Source organism: Carcharodon carcharias, chromosome 16, assembly GCF_017639515.1.
Source record: "Carcharodon carcharias isolate sCarCar2 chromosome 16, sCarCar2.pri, whole genome shotgun sequence".
Taxonomy (NCBI): Eukaryota; Metazoa; Chordata; class Chondrichthyes; order Lamniformes; family Lamnidae; genus Carcharodon; species Carcharodon carcharias.
Genome location: NC_054482.1, coordinates 62,966,076 through 62,988,251, shown reverse-complemented (window position 1 = coordinate 62,988,251; position 22,176 = coordinate 62,966,076). Strand labels below are relative to the sequence as shown.

General features: G+C 45.6%; 1 protein-coding gene across 1 annotated transcript in view; it reads right to left on the bottom strand.

The window, feature by feature from the left end:
- Nucleotides 1-22,176, bottom strand: part of LOC121289320 (cytochrome P450 4B1-like) — a 47,900-nt gene that overhangs the window by 22,345 nt on the left and 3,379 nt on the right. Inside the window, exons 2-6 of the mRNA XM_041208651.1 lie at nt 17,386-17,530; nt 15,203-15,247; nt 8,483-8,610; nt 6,251-6,375; nt 1,167-1,318 (exon numbers count right to left, since the gene is read on the bottom strand). Of these exons, the coding sequence (XP_041064585.1) occupies nt 1,167-1,318; nt 6,251-6,375; nt 8,483-8,610; nt 15,203-15,247; nt 17,386-17,530 (595 nt within the window). The remainder of the gene's footprint in view (nt 1-1,166; nt 1,319-6,250; nt 6,376-8,482; nt 8,611-15,202; nt 15,248-17,385; nt 17,531-22,176) is intronic.

The window sequence follows — 22,176 nt, the reverse complement described above, 5'->3', positions numbered from 1 at the left end:
CAAGGAAATAGTTCTTATCTTGCCCTGTTCACTTCCTTATCCTTCATCCATTTCTTAAATTTTAATTTAAAATGTTGACATGTTCTGCCGCAATCAATAAGTTAAATCCACAGCCTCTGTGTAAAGATGTTTATCCTGTCTTCAGTTCTAAATCTCTTACGTTTAATTTTGTGTCTATAGCCTTTCATTCTTATCCTCAAATAATGGAGATATTCTTCTCCAATTTACTCGGCATCGTCCTTTCAGTTTTACAAACTTCTAGCATCTCGCCCTGAAATCTGTACTGTTCTAACAAAAAAGCCAATTTTAGAACTCGGTGTCATCATTGTACTTGTAGAAGCTGACCTAGATGATATTGCCAATCGACTGCAGGTAGATGAAGAAGAGACAAGGCCAAGGATAGATCCTCAGGGACTCTGGAGATCATCATGGTGTGCTAGGAAGAGAAACTGTTTGCTGTGGGTGCTACATTCAGATGGATTGGAATAGAATGTGAGGGAAATTCCACGGAGCTTCCCCAAATATGTGAAAATTTCATTCCCGAAATTACATCTGATTATTAAATTATGAATAACATTCAGTCTCTTCAGTGACTGAAGTCTAACAATAGAAAGGTCATTTTCCATAAGTCGTCCAATATGTTGTGGTTAGGCAACTTGTGTTTATTATATGTCGACATATTGGTAAAGGCAGAAAAAGAGTTGCCCTAAAACATGTGTTAAGCTCTTTGTCTAAACAAATATGAGGGACCAATGCCTTTTGGAGATTCCCTTTACAAAAGTGGGAAGACCTGAACGCTGCTGCATTATGCCCAACCTTTAAAGGGACTGCTGGAGCCCACCATGACAAAGGGAAATTTAAAAAGATATGGCCCTGAATGATGAGATGGGATATGCAAGTGGGCTCTTCCCGGATCCGCTGCAGCTGACAGCTTTCAAGAGTTGCAGTGGCTTTGAAATACTCTTCACTAGTAAGTTGCCTGGGGATACCCAATGAGGCCCAGGGCCGTTGGTGCAAATCCAGGTCAATGTTTTGAAAGTGTATTAAAATGGGAAGCTGGGTAAATGATTTTCCATCTCTCCATATTGTTGTTCTTTTTGAATCATATAGCTCAGAGGCATAGCTTGGCATTGGCCTACTCAGGCATGCTGGTAATTCTAGCTTACCTGTGTGTTTGTGTGCTAGATCACAGGCTTTCCGGAATCTGATTCCATTAGGGGTGAGGTAGTAGACAAGGTCATAATGATGCTGGAACGTTTTAAATCGGTCACTAGCAAGGAATCCGAGTTCATAGACAGCTTGGATGTATGAGTTATTACTGGAAAGTGAAAATAGAATTCAAATCAAAGAACTGTTGAACTTTCATTTGGTTAATAGTTATTATGACACATCATGAAGTTAAAATGTTGTCATTTAAATTAATGTATCATATTTGAAACAGCCTTAATTTGCTTGCTATCATAAAAAAAAGTATCAAAATTCACTGAGTGACAGCTGCGCTCAGTTGGTAGAACTTTTGTCTTTCAGGCGCCCTGAGGTCATGAAAAGTGTTATTTTTCTTAATTGATTATTCATCTCGTTACTCTTCTTGGGATCTTGCTGTGTGTAAATTGGTTACTATCTTTACTTCTACAATAGCAGTGAGCATTATTCAAAAATAATTCATTGGAGATCTGAATTAAGTATTAAGGAGCAGCACTCACAGGGACCACAGATTGAGAAATCCAAACACTGAGAAGTCATGGGCTGACCTGCACTACCGCTGAAATCACCTGATCACAAGATTATCCCTTATATGGATGTTAGTTCTTTCTTTCTAGAAAGCAGAGTAGTCAATCATTGTTCCTTTTGTGAGGCCTTCCAGAAACCCCTTCTTCACCACAACCTGACCGTTTAATCTACTCCTGCTAGCACCTGCTCTGCTCTATCTTCACACCCTTTCTGGATAGGAAATGAACTGGCTGCATTTAAATAAACCATGGAGTTAAAATTACGAAGCCTGAAACTTAATATAGCAAGTGAATTTTGTTGCATCCTGCATCCATTCCAGCTTGAAACCTGCTCTGGATTAAAATCAGTCCCAGAAAAATTCTCTGAATTAAAGGTTAAAATCTAAACAAAGCTACCAGTGGAAGAGCAGCAGGGATCCGTATTAGATTTATCTTTTACATATGGAGAGATTTCTTCACCTTGTGTCTTATTCAAATACCTATTCTGCTCACTCCCACTCCCTTGCCTGTTCTCTATTTCTTTCCCCAGTGCTCAGTCCCAGGCAGTACTGCCTCTTGCTTGCTCCTGAGTGCCTATGGTTTCCAGATATAAAAAATTGAGTTGTCCACCCTGTATGCCCATTTCAATCTCGTCACACTAAAGTACTATTGTCACATAATTACTAGGGACCTAATGTTGCCATAACCACAGCCTTCACCACTACAATCAACCTCTCTCGACTTCGGGCCATAAATTTGCCATGCCTCAGTTATCCAAAGTTCTATTTCTTTTTGCCGAAGGTGAGTTTCAGGTTCATTCAAGTGTATGTATGCCAACTAGGAAACTTGCAAAAGATGATTTTAAAACAATGATACAGGCCCTCAAAACCCAACAAGTCAAAAACATGTGTGTCAGGATTTTCCCGGGTTGCTAAAGTCAACGGACCTTTCTTTGGCTCGCTGCGTCCGCCATGGTGACGCTGGAAAATCCCAGCCGTGAAAGCAAGTAGCCACACCGCCCTTGCAATTTAACCAACAGGTATATACAATGGTCCCACAATTTCAAGTCCTGTGATTCACTGCCTTAAGTGAGGTGGTCAAGTCCTCCACTTGCTGAAATGTTTCAACTTTGACTCTTGGAAACCTTGGGGTCATCAAACGTAAATGTTGTTTGGTAGGATAAAGAAAATATTATTCTTACTATGTGGTATTAAATGGAAACTCCCTAAAATGCACCTCACCTTCTGGCCCAATACAACGTAGGATGAATGCAAGGTTAATAAAGCTAATTTTGATGGTTGTAAGCTAGTTTCCATTACTGTATATTTTATACATTTCAGACAACAGTCCTACATTTATCCAAAAAGTGCATTCATAAATTTAAAGGGAATCACTGCAATATTCTTTTTAACAATTACTTCCTTCCACATGAATACGCGGTCCCTTGTAGCTCTTTAAGGAGTGTTAGGCTCTTCCTTTTCATTTGATCATGGTTTTAAATCTTTGCATGCTGGCATTGCTTTGAGAGCAGTCTAGCTTTAAACATAGCACTTCCATCCTTACAAGGGCATTCTCCAGCTCCTGCCCCTATGGATTCTCCATGCACCTCAGTGTAACTCTGTCCAATTGCTGATGGGACATTGCCTTTATCCTGTCCAGCAATATTTAAGCAATTGAACCTAGTACTCATCTTGCACAACCCAATTAAAACTGGCATTCTTCCCTCACCCTCAAATTTCATGTTGTCATTGTTTCTTCCCATTCTCTTTCAGTTCATACTGGCACCTGTTCTTCCCCCATTCAAACAACTGCTTCTCCCCTCTTCTCCCCAAATCACTGCTGTCAGTTTTTGCCTCCTTCGTTCTCTCCTTATTGGTATACTTCCTTCTCTCTATTATCTTTCATTTCACTCCCCTTTATTTGCACCTTCCCTCTCTGATTTATCACTGGGGTGATGATAGCATAGTGGTAATGTTGCTGGGTGAGTAATCTAGCAGCCCAGCCTAATGCCCTAAAGACTTACATTCAAATCCCACCATGGCAGCTGGTAGAATTTAAATTTCATCAATTAATAAAATCTGGAATTAAAAGCTCACATTAGGCATGGTGACCATGAAATTATTGACTGTCATAAAAACTCATCTGGTTCATTAATGTCCTTCAGGCAGGAAATCTGCTGTCCTTACCTGGCCTGACCTACATGTGACTCTTGATCCACAGCAAAGTGTTCACTCTTAATTGCTCTCTAAAATGGCAAGCCACTCATTTCAAGGGCAATTAGTATGGGCAACAAATGCTGGCCTGCCAGCAATGCCCACATTCCATGAAAGAATAGAAAAAAAGGCTATATTATTTTCCATTTTGCTGCCAACCATTTAACCCTATCACTGCCATCATATCCCCTCCTTTTATTGCCAGCCATTTCTCGCTTTCATTTATATCATTTCCACCTGCAGTGCACAGAAGCTGCAGTTCCTGCCTTTATCACTGGGTGCAACATTGAGAGGAGAGAGCGATCTAGCCTGGTGCAATATTAGCAATATCAGGTACAGGGATCTAGAGGAAGACATTTCCTGTCTGCATTATGCTTTATTACCAAATGTTGACACACTGACTGGACCCCAAAAGCCCTAGGCCCTGATTTTCATGGATTTGGAAGAGCTCCTGAGCCATTTACAAATGGTGGACATAGCCCGATTCCAGGATTCATGCCCACATTCCCGGTGCCCCGAATTTTTGCCAGAACAAGATAAGAGTGCAGGTAGTGAGTCCCCACCCTGCATTCCTGACCTAGCCAGCTCTCTTGTAGGTGTAGGTATCTCCTAGCACCCCCACAATTTTCTTGGAGTCAGACCAGCTTCTCCATGACTCATGGACAGGAAGTCATGAACCATGGTCTGGATTTGGGAACCTTTCGACAGGGTCTTACCCATGCTCCCCTTGACCCTCCATGCTAACTCCTTCCAACTCATGTCCCCACCAAGCCCAATGGCACCTTATACCCTTCATGCCAACTCATGGCCCTTCCATGCCTATTCGCCCAGTATTCACAGAACCAATTAACACTATAGTAACAATGGCATACCTGAAAATGCTTTGAAAAAAAGCACCCATTCATAATTCTTGAGAAAAAAAAATTGGTGTTCCTACAGCTCTATAGAAGTTTCAATCAAACAGGCCATTAGAGTATCAACAACAGAAGCTTGAAGCCAGGCTCTTGAAAGGATTAACTCTGTCAGAATCACGTTTATATGGCTGAAGAGAATTACTGACTTTGCTTGACTGATATCTTTATGAGGTTCTAATAAGGTTTTTTGTGATCATTTTTGGCAATGTCTCAATATTTATTCGCACAAGATTGAGAAATGTGAAGTGCTTAAAATTTCTGTTATTCATACTTTAATGGTTTGTTTGATTGATACTTTTATAGGATTGTAGGAACATAGTTTTTTTCCGTAAGTATTCTGAATGGATGTTTTCTTCTAAGCAGTTTCACACATGCCATTCTGTCTGTAGTGTATACTAGATGAATGGGCATGATAGTGCCATAGGTTGGTATAGAGAGTATGAAGAGCCATTGGGGTTAGTGGGGGCATGAATTGGCATGGGGACTATAAGGGGACATGGAAGCTGGATGGGAGGCATGATTTGCCATTGAGTTAGCATAGAGATAGCATGGGGTGTGGGCGAGGGGGGGATTGGGGTATGAGGGGTGAGGGCTGGAGGGCCTAAAGTGTAACCAAACAACTGGGACAAAGTCCTAGAGGATTGAGGCAGGGCTTTTAACCAATCCGCCTCGACACTTGGCCGCTCCTATGGCCACCTTCAATCTGTTTCCAGGGGTGGCGGGCCCAACTCCATCCTGCACCTGTCCCCCCACCAAGAGCTAATATTGTGCCATTCGGGGCACTTTTTACTGAGGTGTGTGCAGCGAGCTAGGATTAAACTTGAGTCACCTACCTTGGTAGCAAAAATCCAGGCTCTACTGTCGCAATGAAATACTGATTGGTAGCAGGTATACAGTACACTTAGGTCCCAATATCTGCAACCATCATAAACCTAACACCAACTCCACATGCTCCCTGCTCCGTTCCAAACCAAAGTTCTCCCAGAACCTATTCTCATTTAAACTATTCCCAAAGGAAAGAAGTCAAACATAGGTGACGAGAAGGGAAACATGTGAGCCACATAGAGCGAGAGAGAGGGTGAGAAAGCAGACAAAATGGAAAGCAAACTATGCAAAAAATGCTTAGTGATGTTATCATATTGACTTCTGTTTTAATAAAAGTATTAAAATGATAATAAACAGCTTAATAATGCCCTTGTTAAAATAGCAGAAAGAGATTAAATAACAGCAGGTTAAGCATTCAGACAACATTGCTCACACTAATTAGAAGATCACAAGGAAGGAAATATCTAGACAGTGAGAGATTAGGAGATATAGTTACAGGAATAGAGAGACTCAATTAATTTTATCTTTGAACAGCAGTTAGTAAAATAATGCATATAAAAGTTATTTTTTAAGACATTCAATTCCTAACCTTTCAAGTTGACAATTGCTGTGAAAACTGAAGGCACATTTCAGAATACTATCCAATGTCATAAGGCTGATATGATGGTAGAGTTCCACAGAGTTCTCTTTTGTGCTGAGCAGCTCCCATTTGTTCTGTGGGAACAAATATAATTAATTCACAAATTATCTATGGCTGCAATAACACTGTCATTATGGTTTTAATGTAAAATGGTTTCACTTCACACTGATGCTAGACATAATGACCAAGATTTAGTTTGGAGGTGATAGCCTGACCCACCAGCTGGAAAGCTGTGGACAAGTCCGCCTCTGCTGGCCCTAGAAGATATGATCCTATTTTATTGTTGTTAGGCCATTAGTTTTCTGAGGCTGTGGCTTCTGCACCCTCTGAGGTCCTGTTTCTAAGACTGGCCGCCAGCTCTTCAGTCTCAGAAAGCGTGAGTGGTGGCCACTGCTGGGACTGCAGCTGGTTCCCCGAATGGGAGCAGTGATAAAGGCCAGAGAAGCAGGTAAGTGGGGAGGGCTCACCGGAGTCAATCAGTTAGGTATTGGCAAGGTGTGGAGTTGGAGGCTGGTGATTGGAAGACCAGAGGAGGAGGGTGATCAAGCAGGGCTGGCCATTTCCTCTGGAGGGACCTTTCTACTGGGGAGCTCTCTGTAGGGCACAGGGTTTCCAAACAGGAGGAAACCCCAGGCTGTCTGGGTATACCTGGCAACCTCACCAAGTGATGGTGGGCCCTTCCACCACTAGTATTTTTACCACTTAAGGGCCTCAATTGACCCAAGGGCGGGCAGGCTGCCAAACACCTCCCTTGTGCTGGTAAAATTCCAGTGGATGATGGGCACGACACTCCTGCCATCCCACTCGATTTTGCACCCTCCCCCTGCCTGCCAGCCTGCACCCTGGGGGAGGGGGGTGCCTTAATTCTCCTTATTTGGCTTGGAGTCATCCTTTGTTTTATAATGATCCAGTGAAGCACCATGGGGCATTCCATACATTAAAGGTGCTATATAAACACAAGTTGTTGTTGTAATTCACTCATTCTTATTGCAGGAAACATTTGACCACCAGAGGGAGTATCTCAATAGTAAATAACTTCCTACAAGGAACAATTACCAAGGAGCTTCAAGGTAGATTCTATGCTTTAGCTCTAGAAGACACTAAAGTTGGTGACATTGTGATAGCACCAAGTTTAGTGGATACACACCTTGCAATCATTAACTTCAAAACCCTTTTCTGTCACTTTAATCACAATAGTGCTATGCTGACTCATTCTTAACATGACCCCTGCTCTCTGGTAGGTCCATCACAGGGAAGGGGAGGCAGACAATAGGGACAGGGATGGTGATGATGTTGATGGTGATGGTAATGATGAAAAGGGGGAAGTGCAAGAAACAAATAAAAATAATCTTCATGGGCTGTGATGAAGATCATTATGGAGAGAAGAGTTACAAGGATGAAGAGTTTAAGCCCAATCATGAGTCTGTAGACCTACATTGTGTCCCATGTTCCTCTATCATAACCCTTCTCCATATAACGTCTCACTTCACTTGCTTATTCACTACCTTGGGGCAGGGTGCGTTGGACGAAGGTGGCACAGAAATTATTATTAATGAAGAAGTGGCACTGATTGATTCGCAGATCATGACAAAATGGGAGGAGTGGAGTTTGGATGAGGTTTGTCCCTCCAGGCCACCCCACAGCAGGAAGATCAACATATCTTTTGGAGCTGCGAGACACAAAAATCATGGGTACTCATCTGAAATGAAGAACGTTTGAGGAAAATCACATCAACCTGGAGGCTGAAAAGTCAGTTTCCAAGAATGTGCAACAACTGATAGCTGTGACTTGTAACTCTACAGCTCTCAATTCATTTAATTGAATTGAAAATTCAATTTCAAATTGTGGGTTGAAATTGTTCAAGATTTCGTTTACTGTAACTTTGTCACATAAACAGGGTTTCATTCTGCCAAATTTAGGGCAGAGCAATCAGAAAATCTTCATGGGCATTTTTATACTGAGATATTAAAGAAATGGCCCAAACTAATTTCACATAAGAACTTTATGAACAAATAAAAAGAGGAAACTTTCATTCTATGCATCTAGACTGGTTTCAAATGCAGTCCTCAGGGGTGAAAGGTTGGTATGCTTACTCATTGCAATAACCATGTTCTCTACAGAGCACCCTTGTCAGAACATCACAATCTAAGTGTGTTGATCAGAAACCTCATAGAAACATACCAGCATGATCTTAGTGGCCTCTGCAATCTCCTGTACGTACGACTTCAATATATCATAGTGGAATCCAGGTGTCAACAGTCGCCGATGACGATACCACTTCTGGCCACTGTTTATTAGTAAACCATCACCTGAAATTCAGAGGATCACTTTTAAACATAGGGATCAAGGGCCTTCCTATATTGCCAGTGAAAATGTTAGCCTTTTGTTCTCATTTTGTAAATAGTTGGATGGTTAATTTAGGAAAAAGCAAGCATGAAGACATTTTGATGATTTAGTTGGTAAGCGTATCGAACAGCATAGAACTAAGCCATGGAAATAAGGAAGATCCCAGATTTGATTCTCTAATTTGGTTGAACTCAGCCAAGGTGACAGTAGGATTATCCAATGGGTCTCAGGATCCTTTGGGGTGGAAAGAATAAAAATTAGGATTCTTACTCCTGAATGCTATCCAGTGTTATTTTCTGGAAAGTGCATCTACGTGGGTATTGGGTAAGAACAGCACCATGCATGGCTATGCTGGCTCTTTGGTCAAATAGCCTGCTTACATTCACAACCTTGGTTCATACAAGAACAACCACCATTTATGGTGCAAGCTGGTAGAAATTTGCTGGCATTCATGGAGCAACACCCCAGTGTGAATTACCTCTATCAAGGATGGAGGAGAGAAATGAACCATAAAGCTAAATCAGTATTGAAATGATGTGTCTTTGTACTTGACTTCATATATTGTATTGGCATTGAATTGTATTATATTGTATTGAATTGTAAAAGCAGATAATTCAATGTCTGACAAGTGAAAAAAACTCACTGGACAATTTTCAATTAAGACTAGTTAAAAATTATTATATATTAATTCCAGTAGTATAATACATAGGGCTTCACAGGGGATGTATTTTTTCCTACCCACTCAACGGAAACTAATTGAGAAAGCTATTAAATTCAGTTGGGGGAATTTACTGACCAATGTCCTGTTTTATTTCCAGTATCTTTTTTAACCTGTTACTCTGAGCAGGCAGCAATATTACCCACCCAAAACCAGTTTATTAAAATGACGAGGCTCCACTGCCAGTTTATTATTGCCTTAAGAGGGGACATAGTTGTGGTTTCCCATCAGCTGAAACTAGTTGGAAGAGGAGCCAGGCCACCAACCAGCGCGGCTTCCTGCGGGTTTCGGACGGACAACTGACCAGGGCAGGCAGATAAGAATCAAGTGTAAAAATCCACAAGGTCTCACGCTGCTGAGGTCAAATGAGTTTTAAACTGAAGCAGTCCATGTTCAAATGCTGCAAGACCTGGACAACATCTAGACTTGGGCTGACAAGTGGCAAGTAACATTTGCACCACAGAAGTGCCAGGAAATGAATATGTCCGACAAGAGAGAATCTAACCATTGCTTCTTGACATTCAATGGTATTACCATTGCTGAATCCCCCACTATCAACATCCTGGAGGTTACCATTGACCAGAAACTGAACTGGACTAGCCATATAAATACTGTGGCTACCAAAGCAGGTCAGAGGTTAGGAATCCTGCAGCAAATATCTCACCTCCTGACTCCCCAAAGCTTGTCCACCATCTACAAGGCAAAAGTCAGGAATGTGATGGAATACTCTCCCCTTTCCTGGATGAGAGTAGCTGCAAAAACACTCAAGAAGCTTGACACCATCCAGGACAAAGCAGCCCACTTGATTGGCACCACATCCACAAAAATTCACTCCCTCCACCACAGAAGCACCATAGCAGCAGTGTGCATCATCTACAAGGTGCGCTGCAGAAACTCACCAAGACTCCTTAGACAGTACCTTACAAACTCATCACCACTATCATCGAGAAGGACAAGGGCAGCAGATGCATGGGTACACCACCACCTGGAAGTTCCCCTCCAAGCCACTCACCAACCTGACTTGGAAATATATAGCCATTGCTTCATTATCGCTGAGTTAAAATCATGGAACTCGCTTCCTAACAGCACTGTGGGTGTACCTACACCACATGGACTGTAGTGGTTCAAGAAGGCAGCTCACCATCACGTTCAAGCGCAATTAGGGATAAGAAATAAATGCTGAACTAGCCAGTGAAGCCCACATCCCTTGAATGAGTAAAAAATGTTATTTTTTTCGGCTGCCGCACACCCGATTCCTCCTCTGGTGAAAATTGGCGCTATAGTATACTAAACCAACTAAATAATATAGGGGAGAATTCTCTCCCCATTAGGTGGGCCGTTCGGGAGAGGGTGCCCTTGATCAGCTCCGCGCCACCATTTTATGTGGGTGGGACAAATAAGGCCCGCCCAACGTGAAGCGCGGCTCCCAAGGATAGCGGGAGTGGGTGGGCGGTGGCAGGAATGCAATGACCGCCGGGTCCAATAGTGACCTGGCGGCCTGTTCAAATAGAGCGCAGGCAGCCTTGCAAAGGCTGTTCATCATGGCCAACAGAAGGGCTCCCCGGAGCTCTGCTGGAGAGCAGGCCAGGCAGGAGGGTAGGGCAGCAGGGCAGTGTGCCCTTCAGTTTTTTGATGAGTGCCTAGCTGCCCTCCTGGAGGAGGTGGCAGCACGGCAGGAGGTCCTTGTTTTAAGGGACGGGAGGCAGAAGCCCCCTCACCTGACCAAACGTGCCTGGAGGAGGTGGCAGACATAGTCAGCTCCCATGACGTGGTGCGACGCACATGGATCCAGTGTTGCAAGCGATTCAATGACCTCTTGCATTCGGGAAGGGTGAGTACCATGTTGGCAAAAGTCACTTAACACAGCAGGTAGACTTTCTCCCCAGCCTCCCCCGCCCCCCAACTCTGAGTGCAGTTACAGCATTGAATCCTTCATGGCATGTTTCCCTCGCTGGGTGGGCCAGCAGATATTGTCCATGCCTAGTTCACCCTGAGAGGGTAGTGCTGAGATGGGTTCTGCACCCACAGCATGTGTGACACTGACACCCCAAGTACTGTTGTGGGGGCAACCTCAAGGATCTGCACCTAGGCATAGTGCTGGAACTGCGAAACATGTCAAAGTCATGGTGCTGACATGCTGGGAGGGAAGCTTCCAGGTGGGAGGGCACCAATCCATCTGCTGCCCTTAGTGTTCCACGTGCTTGTGCCTCCTTGCTTTGCAAGGTTAGACCGTGTGGTAGCAATTGTGATGGAGACAGCATGTGGGTAAGGCGGGGTCAGCCCTGGCTTCTTTGTGTGAGTGTGTGGCAGCTGTGGGGTGACGAATCACTGGAGCCCTACAAAGTCCCCCTCTGATTGGGATGGCAGGGATGTGATGGGAATCCAGGTACAGGGTGGACTAATCAATGCTCCTCTCTCCTTTTCAGGAGAAGTCTGCGCACAATGCTGCTGAGTGGATGCGAACTGGTGGAGGACAGGCCCACTTGGCCATAGTCACCAGATATGAGTGGAGAGGTGCCATGTGCCCAGGTCCACTGGTGGCGGTGAGGCTAGGGTGCCATGGGGAGGTAATATTGCCGAGCACTGAGGTCACCATTTGTGAAGCTTGCAACATGGGTTGACCATTGATTATGGAAGGATGAGTGCATATTGATCCGGGGGACAGGCATGCACATTGACATTGTCTCCACTTTAACTAATCAAATTCCTTTCAGCACCACCAGAGCAGGGCCGGGAGGAGGAGGTAGAGGGTCCACTTCTCACACCTGAGGGCCCTGAACAATTGGACTCACCAACGTCACACCATCTCTGCCAGGTAGGCATTAGCGCAGATACTAGCACCTCTGGCACAGCAGTGAGGGCACTTCACACTTGCTTGAGGTGCGGGCAGAGACAGATAGTGCCCATGGTGCCAGCAGTCAAAGGACTGCTGGGGACAAGGCACATGTTCGGTCGGTGGCTGATGATGTGCCTCTCCATGAGGCAGCAGATGCTGGAAGTGCAGCAGGGTATGCGGGACAATCTGGCGGTGATACATGAGACAATGCGTAACATGGTGCCCGTGCTGGAGGAGTCCACGCGGAGCATCACCGATGCAATGAGCCTCATGACCGAGTGTCATGCTTCCTCCATGGACAGAGTGGTGACTCTCGTGAGAGGTTCCTCCAAGAGGACAATCAGGGACTCCTGGGGCTGTGCTCGGACCTGCAAGCCCTCACAGTGGCATTGACCTCAGCTGGTCAGTGCCAATGTGGGAGATGGTTTGGGCACCAAATACCCCAGCATGGTGCCCATCCATTAATGGTGAGCAGGGAGGTCCGAAGTGACCTCACGTCGGCCTGTTTCTGCGGGCTCCTCTCAGGGCGCTCCTGATGAGGGCAGCAGCTCCTCCACCCCTCTGCCTGTGACCGTTGCATCTGATGAGGCTGCGACGACTGTGGAGATGACAGCTGTAGAACTGTCATCTGGGAACGCTCCCTCCCAGGCAGGGCCATCGAAGGCTCCACGGGCCAGAGGACACCTGCCAAGGTCATCGAGACCAACAGGGCAGCACAGTGAGCAGGCTGTCTCAGGTGCCAGTGAGGGGGGAGCACCTAGACAAAGCACCCAGAAACGTAAACTTAAGGCACCTTAGGCACACCACGGGTTTCTCACTGGTGGTTTATGTTGCCTCGCTTTTAGTTGATGACCACTCGATGTGATGCGTAGCACCTTTGCAATTATTATGTTTTGTGCTTCATTTTGTTAAATCATTAAATTTTGAAATGTGAGCATGGTTCAGATGACTCCTTACTTCTGCAGGTGGACAGGAACCCATGATGTTATGAGTGACTTGTTTGAAGTTGAGCTTTATTGACAAGGCACTTGGTTAATGTTCCTATCCAGGCAGACTTTGCAGTCGGGTATCGAGTATGGAGCCTGGAGGTTCATCTGTGCTGGGCTAGCTGAAGGTTCGTTGGATTAAAGCATCCTGGGTGTCCCTGCCTCCCTGGAGGATGCCCGGGTCAGCATCTACCCCCTCAGCGTTCTCCTGTGCGTGCTCATCTTCGGACTCACTACTGGACTTATCATGTGCAGCCACAGCAACTGCATCTACATTTTCTTCCTCCACTGCGTCCCCATTTTCCAGCGCCAGATTGTGGAGAGCGCAGCATGCAACCACTTTCAGCACAATCTGGGGGGTATTGAAGGGCGTCCACTGAACGGTCCAGGCATCAGAAGTGCATCTTGAGAAGACTGATGGCTCTCTCCACCACAGCCCTTGTGGTGCCGTGGCTCCTATTAGACACTGCTCAGCTTCTGTTCTTGGATGGCGGAGAGGCGTCATGAGCCGCCTTTTGAAGGGAAAGCCCTCTTCACCCAGCAGCCATCCATCAAGCCGAGCTGAGGCACTGAAGAGCCTCAGCACCTGGGAGTGTCTAAGGATGTAAGCATCATGGGAGCTGCCTGGGTACCTTACACAGACTTGGAGAATCTGCATCTTGTGATCATACACTATCTGCATGTTCAAGGAGTGGAATCCCTTCCAGTTGACGAAGGCACTGAGCTCACCTGCTGGCACCTTGATGGCCACATGTGTGCAGTTGATAGCACCCTGGACGCAGGGGAAGCCAGCAATCGCTGCAAAGCCTCTGGCTTGCTCTGTCTAGTTGGCCTCGACCCAGCAGTAGTGGATGAAAGTCTATGCATGCCTGAACAGAGTATCTGTCACCTGCTTGACACAAGTGTGAACAGCTGATTAGGAGACTCTGCAAAGATCACCCACCAAACCCTGGAAAGAGCCGGAGGCATAGAAGTTGAGGCCAGCCGTGACCTTCAATGCCACTGGTATGGGTGCTCACCCACACAGTTGGTGAAAATCTCAGGGCCTATCATCTGATGGAAGGAGGTCACGGTCTCCCTTGACTCTTCAGCACTGCACCTCAGACATATTGAGGTAGCTGCTTCGCTGCTGTATACCCTGGCAGCAGAATAGTGGCATCTTATGCAGTCCTTTCCGCCTTCGACTGCCTGTTGGCCCTGCGCCCCTTGTGCCTCCGTGTTTCCTCCCAAAGATGGGTCCCCTGGAGGCTGAATGTGGACTCCTAGCCTCCTCCCCCTTCTGGCCCTCCATTCCTCCTCAGAGGAGGTGTCTCCAGTGGGTAGCACAATTCCCATTCCCAGGCTAAGGGAAGGTTTCCTGAAACCAGCAAGGCCCCAGAAATGACATTTACTCAGAATCCTGACTTGAAGGCTGTCACTCTTGTCCAAGCAGCTGTGAAGAGTTTTGAAGTATTCCTGCTCACACAGACAAGTATCAACTTTGAGCATTAAATGTCTGACAAATAACCCCTGTGACCCCAGTCACTCCTCTTATCCCACCCGTGGATGAGGTTTATACAAATGTGGCCTACCTACCTGCCCGTTGCGCCCATGCAACGACCTGAAGATTGCACGGGCCCCAAAAAATCGCCGTCAATTGCTGCCTCAAGGGCCTTAACTGGCCTGTTAATTAATGGCGGACGCGCATCGGAAATCATTGTGTGCCCGCCCCCTGAAATATCACGATGGCGCACGGTGACGTCGGGACGCTCGCCCAACATCACTGTGCATCCCACAAGCCGATGAGAAAACTCTTGCCATAGTGTCAGTGGTGCTGAAATAGAACAAAACCATAACTATGGAAAGGAAGAAAAATACTTTTCAAAATATGCAAGCTGTGCTATCTATTCAGAAATAAAAAAAATCTTCTGCATTTGGCATAAAGGGTACTCAACACAGCTGCTGCAATTGCTACTATATGTTAACACAATGCTCCACACACTAATGGCATGGTGAATAAGGCTAAGCATACATACCGATCCAAGGAAGCATAAATCGGTAGGCCACATCATCTTTTGGTTCTGTAACATATATGTACATATGCATATTTAAAACACAATAATAAGTATTTTTGTAATCACGCTCCAAGTTAAATAACTTGTTCATTTCTATATTATTCATTCCACTCTGCATTCTAAAAAGTAGGATCCTTTTACTCTCAATAATTTCTCCAATGAAAATAATTTCAGTCAAATGAGTTTCTTGATCAATTAAAACTCAAATGTCTGGGAATAATTCGTATTGCCTTCTCCTAAGCTCTCTCCAATGAATAATGCCACGCTGATGTTAGTATGTCAAATATCACACATACATGAGGGCTGAACTCTCAGTTGGGTACTGTCGAGCAGCATTCACAGGGAGTGCAGATCATGAAACTGCAGACTAGCAAATCCTGATTTTTCATCTATTTAAATTAACAAATGGAAAAAAGGGTCGTTCTCCCACAAGTTTCTGAATAGCAATCCCTGTGAGAACCATTCGAACTGGAAACATATTACTGGGGTATCAACCTAAGGTTTCAGCAATAAACTTTACAGAATAAAAATCACCTGATTTGATTTACAATCAAATCGTCTTGAGAAATAGTGCTGGCTAACCTTGTTGATACCTGCTTCACACTGATTTGATATTTTCATTGAATAGCCAATAGTTGCCCAAAATTATTTAGCACATTTGCTAATGGACACCCTTTCATCCGATAAAGGTTTTTGTATCCTGCTTCAAAGTGCGTAATCTTATATTTTCCCATAATGAAATCCTTTTCCAACCACTAATTCATCAGTCCAATGGATCCTTTTGCATTTTATTATCTATCTTTTCATCAGCAGTTGGTGACAGACATCAGCAAATTTTAAATATTACAGGTAATATGCTCTCTTTTCTGAATCATCAAAAATTGTTATGGTAGCTGGTCCTTTGAGGGTGAATAACCCCAGCTCTCTAATCCTTCTTTTCCTGAGGCAACAGGTTTTTGGAATGAGTGATTATTCTGTATTTTGTCTTTATATGAAAATTAGATTAAAAGGATATGGCCAGGCAGGCAAACAATAAAAGAGGGAAATAGATAGCAGAGTGGATTGACTGAAAACGGTTGAAAAGATAAGGCTGGGTAGGAAATTGACAAGGGAATGATTGTTCAAATGAAAGAAACAAGGAGTTAATACTTAGAAGAAAAAGGGTAGAAAGTTTCAAAGAAGGAAATATATATTTATACACCTTTCAAAGAACCAGCACAGGCACAGTGTGCAAATGGCCACCTTCTCCTCTGTATGATTCTGATTCTCTCTAGATATGTTAGGTATAGTATATTAACTGTGAGAGATGAGGAATATACATACAATACATACACATATATATATAGAGAGAGAGAGAGAGAGAGAAATCAACTGGAATGGAATCTGCATACATTTAGGAGTTTTGGAAATGATAGAAGGGAGTGAAAGGGAGCTTGGATACGCGAACATAATTTAAGAATGGCAGGCAGTAATTTTTGACCAATTAGAGGTGATACAATCACGTAAACCTAGATCAAAGCCTGCATTTCACTGCTAAAATTTCCCCAGAAAATTCAATTTCCTTTTCTTTTGTTAAATACATGCTCTCCCTTCAACTGTGCAAGACATGAATAGACCTCCCTCTGGGAGGTTCTCCTAACAATTCTTTTGACTAGGATTCAAGAAGAAGCTTATTGTCTGATCTGTATTCCTTCTTTCACTCCTAACTTGTATCTTTTCTAATTCCATTGCAAACCTCTCCATCAAAACAATTATGACAACATCAACAATGAATTTTACATTGACATATACACATATATATTTTTACAATAGTTAGAATCATGGGATCAATTGATATAACCTGTTTTCCTTTTATGTATCAGTAAAAAATCACTGTGCCAAAAAGTGACTTTACAACGCTACTATAGATGATAAAAGCTTCTATTGAGTGAGACATTTTTAAAATCCTGCACATTAAATCAGCAAAATTGCTTTTAAGAATTTGTTAGGCCCTTTCACTTCAAATTGATAAAACACTGTTGAACCACCAAAATAACTTTGCTTCTCTTGCAAAATATAACACATTTCCTGCTGGATAAACTCCTTTAACAATTCAGATTTAGATCTGCAGCTCATTTATACGGAGAAAAACCTGTATTTTTTACCTGAAGTTGCAAGTAAAGCCTTAGCGTAGTCAGGATCGTATATAGCTAAGTATGCTGTAAATGGACCGAGCCATATCTGGTGGCCACGTGGATAGTTCTTTGCCCATACCACAGTCTTGTCTAAATCTGTCCCATCTTGAGCAAACTGTAATGAAATTCAACAAGGTGAAATAAAACATTGACAAACTTGGAAGATTTTACCTCTGGAGTCCATGTCAATTTTGGCATACTCGGTAAAACTACCAGGTAGAAAACAAAAGGCTCAAAGCAGGGATGATTAGCACAAGAATACTCTCTTGACCACTGAAAGTGAACAAAAGCTGCAGTCTTAAAGCATTCAAAGATCCTTATGCTAGTTTCCTCTCCTCCTCTCCTAAAGCTTTTTATTCATACTTGGTTAACTCTATGAACTTCAGCAGCTTGCCAGTATATTACCCAAGATGCAATACTTCACAAGTAACCCTTGACTGTAAAACTGTTCACAGGCTATTCAAGCATGGTGGGCATCACATTCAAGCATGATCCATTTTTCAGCTCAAGCTCTTACTTTTCCAGCAGGCATCACTAAATGATGAGGAAGAATCCTGGATGATTTATTCTTCGTTTGCCCAGGCGCACTGAAACCAAAGCAGCGTCTGTTCATTGGCCCAGATTTTGCAATTGTAATAAAAACAAAACTGCCAGCATTACTTTGTAAAAAAATTACAGCAACTTCTGACATCGGTACATGTGCAATTAAATGCTGAAATCCAGGAGTTGTTTTCAGTGATTCTCCGTCCCTCCACAGGATGTGTTGTTGAAGTCCTTGCAGAAGGAAGTCAAAGACGAATAACTGAACTGGTGTGAATTTCCACTTTTACGCTACTTTGCAAGCTGTAAAAACCTTGAAAAAAATTATAACTTGTTGAATGAGCTGCAACTGGGCTTTTAACAGTGTACTATGGGCAGGATTTTCTGCCTGTTGGGTGGGCTATGCAGGTACGGGTGGGCGCAGACCTGATTGCCGCCCACGATTGGGTCTGCGCTGCCATTTTACAGGGACAGGCCAATTAAGGCCCGCCCAGCATGAATCGTGGCTCCCGAGGACAGCGGGCGGCAGCAGGACTGCAATGACCCCCGGGTCCGATGGCGACCCGGCCTGTTTAAAAAAGCTATTGCAGCCTTTCAAAGGCCAGTGGAAGGGCTCCTCTGAGCGCTGCTGGTGAGCAGGCCAGGCAGGAGGGTGGGGCGGGGTGGGGGGGGGGGGCGGCGGAGGGGGCGCTGTGCTCCTTGTTTTACTGACATTTGCCTTGCTGCCCTCCTCGAGGAGGTGGCAGCACAGCAGGAGATCCTCATACCCCAGGACGGGAGGAGGAGGTTCCCCTACATGACCAAACGTACCTGGGAGGAGGTGGTGGAGCTGGTGAGCTCCCATGACGTGGTGCGATGCACCTGGATCCAGTGTCGCAAGTGCTTTAATGACCTGTTGTGCTCAGGAAGGGTGAGTACCATGTTGGCATTGGTCACTTAATCCAGCAGGTAGGCTTTCCCCCCTGGTGCCTCCCCCCACCAAATCGGAGTGCAGTCACAGCATTGAATCATTGAGAGCATGTGTCCTTCGCCGGGTGGGCCAGCAGATATTGCTCATGCCAAGGTCACCCTGAGAGAGTGGTGAAGAGCGGTGAGGGCAGGTATGTAAGCCCAGCAATGAGGTCACCATTGTTCTACCAACAGCCATGGCAGTGCTGAATGTTCAGTGATTGAAGTTTGCAACAAGGCTTGACCATTGCTTATGGAAGGATGAGCGCGTAATGATGCGGGGACAGGGATGCACATTGCCATTGTCTCCACGTTAACTGATCCAATGTCCTTGTTCATCCATTCAGCATCAGCCGAGCAGGGTTGGGAGGAGGAGCAGCAGGGGCCCTCTCTCATAACCTGAGGGCCCTCAAGTCTCACCCACGTCACACCATCTCTGCCAGGCAGGCACCAGCGCAGAGACTAGCACCTCGGTGGGAATTAGAACATTGGCCAGTGTCCTGGAGCACAGTGGTAAGGGCACTTCACAGTCACTGGAGGAGATGGCAAAGACAGAGGGTGCCCATGGCACCAGCAGTCGGAGGTCTGCAGGGGACCAGGCACATGCTTAGTCGGTGTCTGATGATGTGCCTCTGGAGTCGTCCACGATGCAGCAAACGCAGGAAATGTGGCCGGGTGTGCGGGAGCACCTGGGGGAGATACATGAGGCTATTTCCATTATATAAAAAAAAACCCCACTAGAGCTATACCTTGAGTGCCCTACCATCCATTCTTAATTAGCACATTCGTTTAGATAATATCACCAACTTTAACTTTAACACCTATGTGTTCTATTGTACTATTGTCGTTGACATCTTTTGATGATCTGCTTCTATCACTGCTTGTTTGTCCCTACAACCACACCCCCCCCCATCTCTCTCTCTCTCTCTATCTCTCCGCCCCCCACACACACACCTTAAACCAGCTTATATTTCAACTCTTTCTTGGACTCGAACTCAAGTTCTGTCGAAGGGTCATGAGGACTCGAAATGTCAACTCTTTTCTTCTCCGCCAATGCTGCCAGACCTGCTGAGTTTTTCCAGGTAATTCTGTTTTTGTTTTACATGAGGCTATGCTTGGCTTGGTGTCTATGGTGGAGGAGTCTACGCGGACTATCGGCAATGCAACAAGCCTCATGGCTAAATGCCATGTGTCCTCTATGGAGAGAGTGGTGACTCTTGTGGAGAGGCTCCTCCAGGAGACCAATAAAGGTTTCCTGCGGAAGCGCTCAGACTAGCAAGCCCTCAGATCGGCATTGACCTCAGCTGGTCAGTACCAGCGTGGGAGATAGTCTGGGCACCGTGTTTCCCAGCTCGGTGCCCATCCATCCACAGTGAGCGGGGAGGTCCGAAGTGACCTCACGATGCAGCAGCTGCCTGTCGTCTCGGTGGGCTCCTCTCAGGGCACTCTGGATGAGTGCAGCAGATCCTCTGCCCCTCTGTCAGCGACCATTGCATCTGGTGAGGCTGTGACGACTGGGGAGATGCCAGCTGTGGAACTGGTAGCTCCCTCCCAGGCAGGGCCAGCACAGCCTCCACAGGCCAGAGGACGGCTGCCAAGGTCATCGAGGCCAACAGGACAGCTGAGTCAGCAGGCTGTCTCAGATTCCACTCCAAGCGAGGGGGCAGCATCAAGACGTAGCACCCAATAATGTAAACATAAGGCACCTTCGGCACACCATGGGTTTATCACTAGTGCTTTTGTGTTGCCCTGCAATGAGGTCTTTATGAGTTGGTGTGATGTTTAAGGCCCTTGTCATTTTGTTTTCTTAAGTTCCTTTTGTTGAAATATTAAATTCAGACATGTTACCATGGCTGAGGGTGCCTCTTTTCTTCTGCAGGTGGATAGTTATCAAAAATGTTATGAGTGGTTTGTGGGACATTCAGCTTTATTAACAAGGCCCTAAGTTAATGTTCCTATCCAGGCAGATTTTGCATTTAGGTATCAATTATGGAGTCTGCAGTCCAGGCCTGTCCTGGAGGTCCATATATGGTGTGTTAGCTGAAGGTTCCTTCAATTAAAGCCTCCCAGGTGTCCCTGCCATCCTGGAGTATGCCCGGGTCAGCGTTTAACCCCTCAGCATTTCCCTGTGCGTGCTCATCCTCGGACTCACCGCTGGAGTCATCGTGTGCAGCCACAGCCACTGTGTCTACATCTGTGTCGTCTACAGCGGGACGCAAGATTGTGGAGAGTGCAGCATGCAACCACTATCAGCGACACGCGATCTGGGGGGGTACTGGAGTGCACCCGCTGAGCGGTCCAGGCATTGGAAGTGCATTTTGAGAAGGCCGATGGCTCACTCCACCACAGCCCTCGTGGAGGCGTGGCTCCTATTATACCGCTACTCAGCTTCTGTTCTTGGATGGCGGAGAGGCATCATGAGCCACCTCCTAAGGGGATAGCCCTTGTCACCCAGCAGCCATCCATCAAGCCGAGCTGGAGCACTGAAGAGCCCTGGCACCTGGGAGTGTCTGAGGATGTAGGCATCGTGGGAGCTGCCTGGGTACCTGGCACAGGCTTGAAGAATCAGCATCCTGAGATCACACACTATCTGCACGTTCATGGAGTGGAAGCCCTTCCTGTTGACGAAGGCACCGGGCTCACCTGCTGGTGCCTTGATAGACACATGTGTGCAGTCTATCGCACCCTGGACACGGGGGAAGCCAGCAATGGCTGTGAAGCCTCTGGCTTGCTGTGTGTGGTTTGCCTAATCCCAATGGTAGTCAAGGAAGATCAACACATGTCTGAACAGAGTGTCTGTATCCTGCTTGACATAAGTATGGACAGCTGATTGGGAGACACCGCAAAGATACCCACTGACCCCTGGAAGGATCCAGAGGCATAGAAGCTGAGGGCAGCTGTGACCTTTAGAGCCACTGGCATGGGATGTCCATTCACACAGCTCGCAGAGATCTCAGACTGAATTATCTTACAGATATAGTTGACTGTCTCGCTTGAGAGACAGACCCTCCTTCGGCACTGCATCTCAGACATATTGAGGTAACTGCTTTGCCGACTGTATACCCTGGCAGCATGATAGTGGCATCTTCGTGGCCATTGTTGGCTTCCCCCGTGTCCAGGGTGCTATAGACTGTACATACGTGGCCATCAAGGCGCCAGCAGGTGAGCCCGGTAACTTGGTCAACATCTTCTGCGGCCCCTTCTGCCTTGGACTACCTCTTGGCCCTGCACCCCTTGTGCCTGTGCCTGTCTTCCCAAAGGTGGCTCCCCTGG